Raw genomic sequence first — 12,568 nt, forward strand, 5'->3', positions numbered from 1 at the left:
GGAGTAGCCGGAAAGCATATCACAAGGCTAATTTCCAGCATAACCAACTTTCTGAAATGTCAAGTTGTTTTGGTGCCATTTGATGCCAATTAGTGTAGGGGAAGAACACTAGATTTGGAATCAAAACTTTAGTCCCAGCTTTTAGTACTATTACCTACTGAGTAACCTCAGGCCAGTCATTTAATCTCCTTAAGGCCCATTTCATCATCTTGAAGATGAAGAGGTTGAGCTGAGTGATCTCTAAGATCCTGCCTCATAATCCCATGAATTGTTTCTCCCTCCCCCCACAGAAGCATAGAGACGAACTTATTACCACCTATACACCAATAAATGCTATAGGAGACTAGAAAAACCATCTCCCTTCTTCTGGCACATCAGCTGACCACTATGCTGGGTGGGTGTGGGGGAGAAGAATGTGTTGCTGGGTTGCTATCTGGACGTGGTCCCTATGTTGAGGAAAAAAAAGTTGGTCATGTGTCCCATTCAACCCACTGACCACCTTAGTGGTGTTGAGTGAGCTATAGATGGTATGGTAAAGTGGCTATTTTTTAATGGTTCTCAATTTACCAAGAAGACACAGCAAGAGGATAGATATGTGATTCATTAATCATATTAGAGAGTATCTAGTCTGGCCCCTTATAAATGAAGAAACTCAGGTCCATGGAGGTCTAAGTGACTTGGCCAAAGTAACACAGGTAGTATGTGTCAGTGTTAGGATTTAACCCCAGCTCCCCTGATACTGGAGTCAGTGATGTTTCCACTGTACCATACTAATAATTGGGTCCTCAGACTTTTTTTATTGAAAAATTAAGGCCTCTCAGTTTGAATGTGACCTTTTTAAGGCATCTCAGTCTTAACGTGACCTTTTCCTAACTACATCAGCCCCAAAGAATTCCAAAGCACCAAGCATAATGTGCTGGAAAGAACACAGGACTTGGAAGTAAAAGTCTCCGAAGACCTGGACCTGAATCCTGGCTCTGGCACTTAAGAGCTGCATAACCGTGGACCACGTCACATTCACTCTGTGGCTTTTGGTGTCTGCCTCTCCAAAATGGGTAAATGGGACTAGATGGTCCACCTTCCAACTCCCGTATTCTGTGATCCAACTGATGGAATCCTTTCCTCTACCAAAAAGCTTCAGAAGAAAGCCAGTCTCTTTCACAAATTTAACACACTTGGATCAGGGCTATGGAAGATATCCTTCCCCACGTCTATGCACAGACTTGGCTTGAGAGGATGTTTCCCTAACGGTCCTACCAGCATGAACTTTTCTGAGGTTATCTTACAAACAGTGATGCACAGTAATGTGAAAAATTCCTGTTTAGTGATGAGCTTCGTAGATCCAGAGCTTAAGGAAGGGTCCTCATAAGTCCAAGCCCTTTATTTTACAGATAAGGAAACAAACCCAGGGAAGCTCGCACTTACCCAAAGTCACACATAGGAGGACTTGGAGCCCCATTCTACTGACTGAGAGCTAGTTTTCTTCCCACTGAGCCACACTGCCTCTTCAGCCACGGGATATGTTGTGTCTTTGAGGCAGCATGGTGATTTAGAAAAAAGCCCTGGATTCAAATCCAGGGACTGGAGCTCAAGCCCAGTCTACTTGGTAGTTGCCTGACCTTGGATACGTCACCTAACTTCTGGGCCTTAGTTTCCCTGTCTATAAAAAAAAATGAGAGAATTGGACTGTATGATCCTTGAGGTTGATCTTCCAGCTCAACATCTGGGATCCAAAATATTATTTTAACTTCCCAAAGCCTGTTTGGTGGGATGCCTGATTTATGGAAGAGGCACTTAAGTGATGTCCCCATGAACACACAGCAAGATAATGGCAGAACCAGAGTTCAAAGTGCATAATTTGGAGACAAAGCACTGATGTTGCAATGTATCATCTTACTCCCAAGGAAAACTAAACTACCAGATAGGGTGCAAGATACGTAATCAAGCATTTCTATTTGCAGCCTAACGGCGTTAGAGTATCAATTGTTTGAGTATGATTTTTTTTCCCTAAGGCATTTCATTAGGACAATGTAGTTATTCCAGAAGTCCTGGGCAGAAGGGGAGCCCAAACTGGAGATTTCCCTCACAGTTGAGCTTGCGAATGACAAGTCACCTGCCTCTAAGATGACTGGTTAGCTTTCCAAGTGTCCTGGCCAGTTCTTCTCCCTTCCCTTGCCTCATATCCCTATCCCTGGGGAGCTTGTCTGGTCACCCAGAGTGGCACCTTTATTTCTGACCTCAAGGCCAGGGCTGACTGGAGACCACAAGTGCCTGGAACTTGGGTGCCCTCTTCACTGCTTCATCTCTCCACCAGACAATGAAGGAGAAGGAGTAATTAAAGAATTAGGTAATTTGGCTTTCTATATTTAGCACTCTGCTTATCCAAAGCACACCAGACCTCTTTCCCAGGCTCTTTTTAGCTGTCAGTGCAAGAAAGTTAATATTAACTGTTCTGATCTTAAGGGCATGTAAATTTTTCCCCTTTAAAGGTTATTGAGTTGGTTTTTTTTCCCATTATAGGACTGCCTGTTTCTTAGCTCTCTACAATGATTTATTTTAAAGTTGAATTGGGTGGCCAGCCTCCTTGCCTGCTTGTGCCCCACCCTTTACCTCCATATTCCATTCCAGCCAATTGTTCTACCCACCTTCTGGCAGGTGCAGGGAGGGCTGGGTTGGGGTGGAGGGGGAAGGCCACCTCCACTGAAGGGCAGCATTCTTAGAATGCAGCAGGTCTGCATCAAAAAGCTCCTGGGTCTGATGTCAGGCAGGACAGCTAATTTTAGCTTTGGGGTCCTATGCGCATCATAGCTTATAAATTACCCATGAAGTGCTGCACATACTGCAGAGATTTTAAAAGATGAAACCAATTAAATTTTCATTGTGAGGAGAGAAGGGGAGGGCAAGGAAGAGATGTGAAGCAAAGGCTGGTAGAAAGAGTCAACCATTAGAAGCAGCAAGACTTTCACCAAGGGCTCATGCTGAAAGTTGGTGATTTGCCTCTGGGGCTGGGGCTCTTTGGTCTCATTGAACCCATGTCAGAGTGTAAGAGTTTCATGAGAAAATTCTTGGAGCTAGAAGATAGCTAAGACTCCCTCAGGGCGCAATGCCTTTCATTATCATTATTCTTGTTATTATTTTCTCTCCGTTTTTAATAGCCTCATTTTATTTTCTCCTGATTAAGAGCTGTCTTTGAGGAGTATAAAATTCTTCCTGAGGAATTTGTGGGCTCTTAGATTCAGGGCTGGAAGAAAGCTCAAGGCTCTTTTAGCCTACCACCACCTCCCCATTTTATGGATGACAAACATGCTGTCCAGAAAGGTGTTAAGTAACTTACCGAAGGTCTTGCAAAGATGTCAGTGGCAGAGCTGAGACTATTTACTCCTAATTCAATTCTCTATTCAGAAATGCAAGTAATTTTTTAAATGCGTATCTGATCAGTTCCTCCTATAATTCAGTTTCACAAACATTGATCACCTGCTGTATGCATGCCAGTCAGGGGTTTGTAATGGATAAGAGTTTTGGGTGGGGATTAAGGAAGACCTGGGTTCACTTACCAGCTCTGAAGCTTATTAGGCATGTGACATGGGCAATCAACTCAGAGCCTCAGGAATTCTCTAAGACTGTGGCATAAGCAGGGAGTTCCCACCCCCAGGAAACCACAGGTATTCAACATATGATGTATAGACAAAGCACTGTGCTAGCTGCTGGAAATACAAAGAAGTGAAACACACCCTGTCTTCAAGAACCTTACCCTCTGTTAGAGAGATGTACATTCACACAAGATAATTTGAGGATAGTGGATAGGCTTCTTCTAGGAGATTTAACCTGAGCTGAGCCATAAAGGAAGCTAGAGATTCTTAGAGGCAAAGGTGAAGAGGGCATGGAGGTGTGAAGGGCACAGAGATGGAATGTTGAATTCAGGGAATAGGGAGCAGCTTACTAGACCAATTGGCTGGAATATAAGAGTGTGCAGGGATGTAGTATGAAATAAATCTGGAAAGCCAAATGGAAGCTTAATCATGGAGGGCTTTCAACAGCATGTTGAGGAGTTTGTATAATTTTATTCCAGAGGCAATAGGGAGCCAACGCAGATTTTTGAGGTTGAGGGTGATGTGGTCACATCTGTGTTCTAGGCATATTCATTCGTTAGCTATGAGGAGGATGGCTGGAGAGATAAGAGAGTGGAAGCAGCACACCAATGAAGAGGCTATTTTGATAGTCATGGTTAAAGATGACGAAGGCCTGAGCTAGGATGGTCGTTTATGTGATTGGAAAGGAGAGGAATGCAAGTGATTTGGTGAGGTCCAGTTGACAAGCGACAAGTAATGGAACACAGAAGAGGAAGGAAGGGTCGAGGAGAATCAAGGATGGCTCTGAAGTTCTAAGCATGGGTGACTAGAAGAAGGACAGCACCCTCGACAGAAGTAGGGAAGTCTGGAGAAGGGAGGAGTTTGGGGAGGGGGGATACTATGGTGAGTTCAGGATGATTGTTGGACACCCAAGTGGAGATGTCCAGCAAGTTGTTTGGTAACATAAAATGAAAGTTCTGGAGAAAGATATGGACTAAATGTATAGATTTGGAAGACATCTTCATAGAAGGGATGATTGAACCCCAAGGAGTTTGTCAAGATCACCAAGTGAGAGCACTAGAGAAAGAAGAAAGTAGGGCCCAGGGATAGCTGTGAAGGATACTACTTGGTCAGAAAAAGGAAACTGAGAAACCACAGATGGGAGAACCAAGAGAGATCATTGTCATGGAACCCAAGGGTGGAGAGAACAGCCAGGAGCAGGGGCTGGTTAACAGTTTCAGAAGGTGCATAAAGGTCAGATAGAATGCCGACTAGCTCTTCCAGGCTAGACTTGAAACCTGGCCCTCCATAGCTAGGTATTCTAGAATAAAACCCCCAAATTCCAGGGGACATTAATCCACTCATCTTTGGATGTGCTACCCTAGAACCCAATTCTGTTTATTGGTGTGTATCCATGCGCACACACACACACACGTGCATATGCATATACATGTGTGTGTGTGTATGGACATAGACGTATACATACACACACTAACTCACTTAGCCCATGGTATCTACTGGCTGACCCTAGACACTGGAGTGTACTTTAGCTTCATAGTCTAACCACCTAGGCTTTAACTCACCCACCTCCCCCCGAACCCACTTCCCTGATCACCATCTTTCTATATGTGTTATTAGAATGTGAGCTCCTTTAGCTTACAAGAACTGTCTCTTGTTAATATTCTTTTGGTATCCCTAGGGCTTAACTCAGTGCCTGGCACAAAGTATGCCCTTAATAATGGAGAGGTACTAAACCTGTGATTTCATTGGGCCATGGAACTCCTAGATGAAAAAGCTCCCTCCACCAATTCTGGTTGATACCTTCTGGCTACAACTTAGTCTTTGAGAGTTGCTCAAGGTGGCAGAGCCAATAGATATCAGATGTGGCTCTAAGTCCAGTTCTATCCACTAATCCACACTGCCTCTCAGATGTTTAATAATAGTAAAATAGTACTTCGCTGTCTATGAATTGCTTTTCTCACTACTTTCCCTATTGGCAGGTGGTACAAATATTCTTATACCTCAATTTACAGATGAGAAAACTGATGCTCAAAGGTTAAGTCAATTGCTTATGGTCACATGCTCTTAAGTACTCACCCTCTCACACCAGACATTGGGGGACATAGTGGGAGCATGTCAATGACTGGGCCAGGAGAATCTGCACACGAGATATTACCATCAATAGGCAGCATTCCCCTGCACACATCCTTGGTCTTAAGCTTATCACCTCATCTGTCGAACACACCCTAAGTGTTCCCACCATTCTGCCTAGAATTTCCTCTTTTTCACTAATCTACCTCCTCCTCCTCTTCAGCCCTCCAAACCTAGCTTCATGTGAAACTTTCCACAGCCTAGAGTGATGTCATCAGGTCATAGATTTAGAGGTAGACAGTCCTTCTAATCTCCTTTTCCTCTTCCAGACTTAGTAGTTATTGTGGACCTATAGTTTTGTAAACTTCTGTAGCATTTGAGGTAGACTGTAACCATTAGGGAAAGGAGTGTGGGGGGGGGGGAGAAATAAGCATTTGTTAAGCACCTATTATTTGCCAAATACCGTGCTAAGCACTTTGCAAATGAGCACGTATCATATATTTTATTCTTCATACCGACATGAACCATGGGTAAACTCCAGTTGTGGAAACCTCTTCCACTGACATAAATCAACGACATTTGCAAAACGTAAATTCTTAGAGGCAGTTAGCTGGTACAGTGGATAGAGCAGTAGAGCTGAGGTCAAATCTACCATCAGACACTAGCTGTATGACCCTGGACAAGTCACTTAACCTCTGCCTCAGTTTCATCATCTATAAAATAGGGATAATCATAGCACCTACCTCCCAGGATTGTTGCAAGGATTAAATGAGTTAATATTTATAAAGCGCCTTGCAAACTTTAAAGCAGTAGATAATTGCTAGCTATTATTAGAGAGCTGTCTAGGGCACTAGGAGAGGAAATGCTTTGCCCCTGGTTTCACAGCTAGTCTTTGTCGGAGGAAGGACTTAGAGCCAGGTCTTCTAGCCTACGCAGCCACCTCTAGCCACTACACTGTGCTGACTCTCACTTGTATGCCACCTTGTATCCTTAATTCAGTCTTTCAAATTACTTTGTATTTATTTAGTACTTTCTTGTATATGTGTAAGTATATGCTTATTTGTCTCCCTCCCATAGAATGTGAATTCCTTGAAAGCAAAAACTGTTTCAATTTTGTCTTCATTAGCACAGTACCTGGTACTAGTAGACACTTCATAAAATGACCATTCATTTCTTGCTCTTCAGCTACTATGTTCTAGGTTCAGGGATACAGAACCAAAAATGAAAAGTCGTTTTTGCTTTCAAAGAGCTTTAGTTCTAGCGGGAGATACAGTATCGCTCAGTCCTTGACCACTCCTGACTCAACAACCAGATTGTAAAATCTTTTGAGGGCCAAGATTGTCATAAAACTCTGGAGCTTGTGCCTTTGCGCGTAGTAGGTGCTCAAAGGTATTTGGAAGGTGATGTTGACAGCAATAATGATGATGACAGTGATACCTCCTCTAGGACAGGGCTTCTTAAACTTTTTTTTTCACTCGCTACCCCTTCAGCACTTCTTAAACTGTGGGTCGAGACCCCAAATGGGGGTCTCATAGCAAGAGCTGAAAAGCAGTTTCAAAACATTACTACCACCCCATAAACCTAGTTTATAAACCTCCCACAAAACATGGGAAAGTGTGTTCTATACATCAGTCATAGAAAGTGTTGGCTCCAATTTCAAGTACAATAGGAGTAAGTCAAAGGCATGAGATGCAGATACGGCAAGGGTAATTCTTAGTTCCTGGTACTAGAAGGCCTAAAAGTCTTTTTGTCTTTTTAGTTGTGAGCCAGGATACATGTGGAAATGGGGGGGGGGATGGAGAGGGGTTCATTAGTTAACTACACACACACACACACACACACACACACACACACACACACACACACACATACATACATACATACATACACATACACAACACCAGCCCAGATCTGTAGTGACATATTAAATAATGCTGGAAAAATTAAATGCCTGAGACTGGAGATTAAGGATTCCCGGATCCCAGGTTCATGTTGTCAAGAGATCCTCCCACCAGGAAGCAAGGCGCTGAAGGACCTGGGAAAATTCTAAACCCACAATACAAGAAGAGTATCAAAGAGTGTCTCTTCTATAGCTCCTCAGTTTCTGCTGGAAGTTCTAACCAGGTTCACCATCACCACTCAGAGCCACTACTTCATTATAAGAATTCTATGAAGCATTTTCAACAAGAAATAAACAAAAACCTGTCCTGGGAAGCCTATCTCCCCCATTCCCAGCCTATTTCCATTGAACTTTGTCATCTGTATAATCTTGGGTCAGTGGCTGAGGTGTAATAATGGGAGGAGATGAATGGGGAGCTTATCTCAATGCTGTCTCTGGTGGGTCTGGTTTTATTGGATTCATCTTCCCATACCCTGCTTAGTCATCTTGTCATGTCAGTATATGTGGCTGGGAAGACTTAACCTAAGCAACTGACACAAAATCCCCATCAAAGTGAATGGACTTTATACCATATTCTTTTTTTTTTCTTTTTGGTGAGGCAGTCAGGATTAAGTGACTTGCCCAGGGTCACACAGGCCAAATGTCTGAGGCCAGATTTGAATTCAAGTCCTCCTAACTCCAAGGCCATAGCTCTATCCACTGCGCCATTTAGCTGCCCCCCATATTCTTTTTGCATCTTTGGTCATGGCCATTGAATTAAGCTATAGGGAGATATCCTTCCCCCTGCATGCCCCAGGCTTCTTGGACAGTAACCTCTTGTTCTCATAACATTAGATTCAAATCCCCTAGGTCTTGGATCTGTTAACTTTCTAAGACAGTTAAATCCTTCAGAGGGAGGCATGGTGTGATGGAAAGAGCACCAGATCTGGAGCAGAATCAGTCACTCAGTCAAGACCTCTGTCACTCAGGACCTCTGTGACCACAGGAAAAACCCTTCTCTGGGCTTCAGTTTCATCATTTGTAAAACATGGGGACTGGATTAAATGGCATCTGAGGTCCTTCTCATCCCAAGGATCATAGATCTGAAGCTATCACGGACCCCAAAGAGTATCTCATCTAACCCATTCACTGGGCTATGACTTCAGAGTTGGAAATACACATCTCCCCTGTGCAATTGAACAGGTCAACTTTAGAACCCTTTCACACTAGGCAGAAAGATCATTCATTCATTGAACCACACATACCAAAGTGGCAACAAGAAGCCGATCGGTTCTTTGCCACTCTGAATCATTTGTTCTGATTTTTTTCTTAACCTTTTCTCATATTGCTATACCAGTGAATGGCTACCATGACTAGGGCAGAATGATGTCCATTTGGTCATCTTAAGAAATGGCCCCGGGGCAGCTAGGTGGCGCAGTGGATAGAGCACCAGCCCTGAAGTCAGGAGGACCTGAGTTCAAATCCGGCCTCAGACCAAACACTTGACACTTACTAGCTGTGTGACCCTGGACAAGTCACTTAACCCCAATTGCCTAAAAGCAAAAAAAAAAAAAATTTAAAAAAAAAAGAAATGGCCCCTAGTATTTCATATTTTTTTTAGGCATTTAGGGTTAGTGACTTGCCCAGGGTCACACAGCTAGTAAGTGTCAAGTGTTTGGGTGAGGCCAGATTTGAACTCAAGTCCTCCTGACTTCAGGGCCGGTGCTCTATCCACTATGCCACCTACCTGCCCCAGCCCCTAGTATTTCAAATATGACTCCTTGACATCACTATCCCAACTTCCCAACATGGGAACTAGCAGTCAGCCTCAATATTTGGTTTTGGTCCCAACCTGTGACTTTTTTCAGTACAGGGAACTCCCCATGTGGAAATGCCCTCCACTGAGGCAGATCAGCACTTCTTCTGTCATGTAGAAAGTCAGCAGTTTGTCTAGGAGAAGGAGAGGTGAAACACTTGCCCAGCTACCCTTGGCTAGTATGTGTCTGGATTTGAACCCAGATCTTCCTTACCCCAAAATATACCTTTATCCATCATATCACACTTACTCTCCATCATCCTTAATAGTAAGTCAGGCAGCATGCATTTACCAAGGAAGTATTTAATCTGTATCACAAATAATGTGTCACAAAGAAGGGCATAAACAGCCCCTGTCCTCAAGAAGCCTTCATTTCTAATATATGGCTGGGGGGGGGGGAGGAAGGGGGAGGACGGAAATTGAGTCACAAAAAAAACAGCAAAGTAGGTCAATGTGGAGTGTTAGGGTTATACCTAAAACATTTGTTTTTTATGCAGAATGCTCACTGTCCAGATTATGTGACTCTTGACTATTCCATATGTATTCTTAAAAGGTCCTGTTTTCTTACTAAAAGTACACATACCTGGATTTCTCACAGTAATATTGATTTTTAAATGTATATTTTTATTTATTTCATTAAGTATTTCCCAATTACATGTAAAATTTCTTAACATTTTTTTACATTTGAGTTCCAAATTCTTTCCCTCCCCACCCCTTGAGAAGTCAAGCAATATGATATTGATTATACATGTGAAGTTGTTCAGCCTCTCTACAGTAACTTAACCCATACCGCATCCCCAAATCCGTCATTCCATGCTTCCTGGGGTTCTATTGCTTATACTTCATTCTAGGACAGAATAGTCTCTTTATCTGTCGTAATCCATCATACTTTCTGTAGCTTCAATGCTAATTTTTGGAGTTTTCATCTGTAATAGAGAAAGATATATAGTGGGGGAAAATAATTTATTAAAACCTTTCAGCTTTAAGAAAATCTAGAATTTCACTATAAATAGAAGAAAAAATTAGATCTGGGGGCTCAAAATTTTGTGGAAGAAGATTTTCCACGAATCCTTGATTTCACACAACCATCTGACAACTGTTCAAAACAACTTTGCAGAAACTTGGGCCATACTAAAATCTGGTCTGGATCTCCATCCGCTTAACGTGTTTATGTTTGCTCATAGATGAAAGATGGGACATTGTCCTTTCGATGGTCCTGCCTCATGGTGTTTGGCAGCATTCTCTTTGGCCCACCTCCACAGGGTCATTTCTAATGTGTCTGTCTCTTGTCCTCGAGGTCATTGTCATGAAAGTAACCAGGAAAGCCTCCATGGCAGAGAGAAATATTTTGACAATCCCGAGGCCCTAGGAGCTACTGAAGATGACCCTTCCGGGAAAGGAAGAGAGGAAGACCCCAGGATCTCCATTGAGAATTCAGGGAGAGACTCAGATCCCCTTAGACTTCAAAGTAAGTTGAACTTCACATTTCAAACAGGGCTTGTAGGAAAAAGTCAGTTCCCAAGCTCTGAGTCCTGGTTTCTCAATGGAAGTCTCTCACCTTGCAGTGCGAATCAGGAGGGGGCCGCTGAAGACAAGACAGAAAGCAAGCTACATATAAAAATACTCTTCCTCCTACTTCTAATCTTTGCTTCCCACTGTCTCTCTTGTTGGACTGCCCTATGCTTCAGAATACATTCCTCCTGAACCAGGTTTTAAAAGATCTTTTTTTATCATGGCTCATTGAAGATGCCTCATCTGGAGAGTGAAGTCATGAAACGAATGGCTTTGACCTGAATAGACCAAGTGGTGTGGTTCCCAAACAGGCTGGGGCTCTTCCCAAGGTCCCCCACTAGGACCAGGTGTCCAGGCTCAGCTGGGATCTTTGCCATCACTTGATCAGTTGAGTTGCAACTTGAGCACTCACAAAGCTGTCTGTTTCCTCCTAGGTAGTGGGCCGGCAATGAGGGTAAGTTGCCATCCAGTGGATGGTGGTGCCTTGTTTGCAGCCCAGTGGCTTAACAGCTAGACTTTACCTATGTGTGATTAAAAGAGGCAAATAGAATAACATGCATTTCTGCCCCTTATGCTCTTGCTAGTAAAAAATAAAACTTAATAAAAGCAGCTATGCTTTAAGCGCTTCAGAATAATAAGTTAAAGAAGATTATGAAGCAATTTCCTAAATACAAGTATCTAGGTGTCATTAGGCACTTTTCTCACTAATCTTTAATTGTTATGAATGGTAAGCTAATCCTAGCTCTTACTTCCTCTCTTCACAAACACCTTCCCCCCCAACCCCTGTCCCTCTGCCTTTCCAACTTTTATGAAGCATGTTCGTGAGCTGTGGTTCTGGTGTTTGAGGGCTTAAGAGCTGCTTAGCATCAAAAGCCTTTCTAGGCTTTCTGATACAATAAGCTTTAACTCCAAGTACATGAATTCCAACTGTCTGCTTGCAGCTTCTAAGAGAACAAAAAATGCCTGTTTGTCTTTCTAAGTCACCAGTTCTCTTCTTGATTGCTTCTTCTCTTACCTGAGGTCACATAAAAAGTTAGGTGAACTCAGCAATTCAATTCAACAAGCTTTTATTAAGCCTCCAGTACCGGCCTGACATTGTGTTTGAATTGGAGACACAGAGACCAAAATCAAAGCCATCTCAACTTTGGAGAGGCTTCCATCCTTCTGCAGGGGACACAACACAGACACGGATAGGTTTGAACCCCAGCTCTGAAGCCTCTTCCCTTTTTTTGTTCTTTCTTTTTTTTGCCCCCCTGAAACCTCTTCCTATAATGATCTTGGGCAGACCACTACCTTTCTGGGCTTCAGTTTCCTCTGTCTCTATATTGAGGGGGGATGGACTCAAAGATCTCCAAGTCTCCTTGTACCTCAAAATCTAAAATATGATCCCATAAACAAAAGACCAAGTAATGTCAGGGGGAGGAGGAGGAGGCGGGCAGACTTCAATCCCCAACAACCGTGGCAATCAGGGAAGGCCTCCTGAAGAAAGCAGCTCTTGTGCTGAGTCTTGGCCAAAAGGAGAGCTAAGGGTTCTGAACGGCCGAGGTGAGAGGGGGAGCCTTCCAGGCATGGGGCAGAGGCCTGCACAACAGGACCAGTTTGAAGGGAGCACAAAACTCGAGGGGTCAGTGATACAGACAGGTGCAAAAATGAAGGTGCATCCATTGGCAAAGATGAAATTCTTAAAAAAAAAAACAACTA

General features: G+C 43.2%; 1 protein-coding gene across 1 annotated transcript in view; it reads left to right on the top strand.

Moving 5' to 3' along the window:
• Positions 1 to 12,568, top strand: part of TTC17 (tetratricopeptide repeat domain 17) — a 115,808-nt gene that overhangs the window by 77,375 nt on the left and 25,865 nt on the right. Inside the window, 1 exon segment of the mRNA XM_021009706.2 lies at positions 10,653 to 10,823. Coding sequence (XP_020865365.1) covers positions 10,653 to 10,823 — 171 coding nt within the window.

This window comes from Phascolarctos cinereus, unplaced genomic scaffold, assembly GCF_003287225.1.
Source record: "Phascolarctos cinereus isolate Bilbo 61053 unplaced genomic scaffold, phaCin_HiC Scaffold_9;HRSCAF=440, whole genome shotgun sequence".
Taxonomy (NCBI): domain Eukaryota; kingdom Metazoa; phylum Chordata; class Mammalia; order Diprotodontia; family Phascolarctidae; genus Phascolarctos; species Phascolarctos cinereus.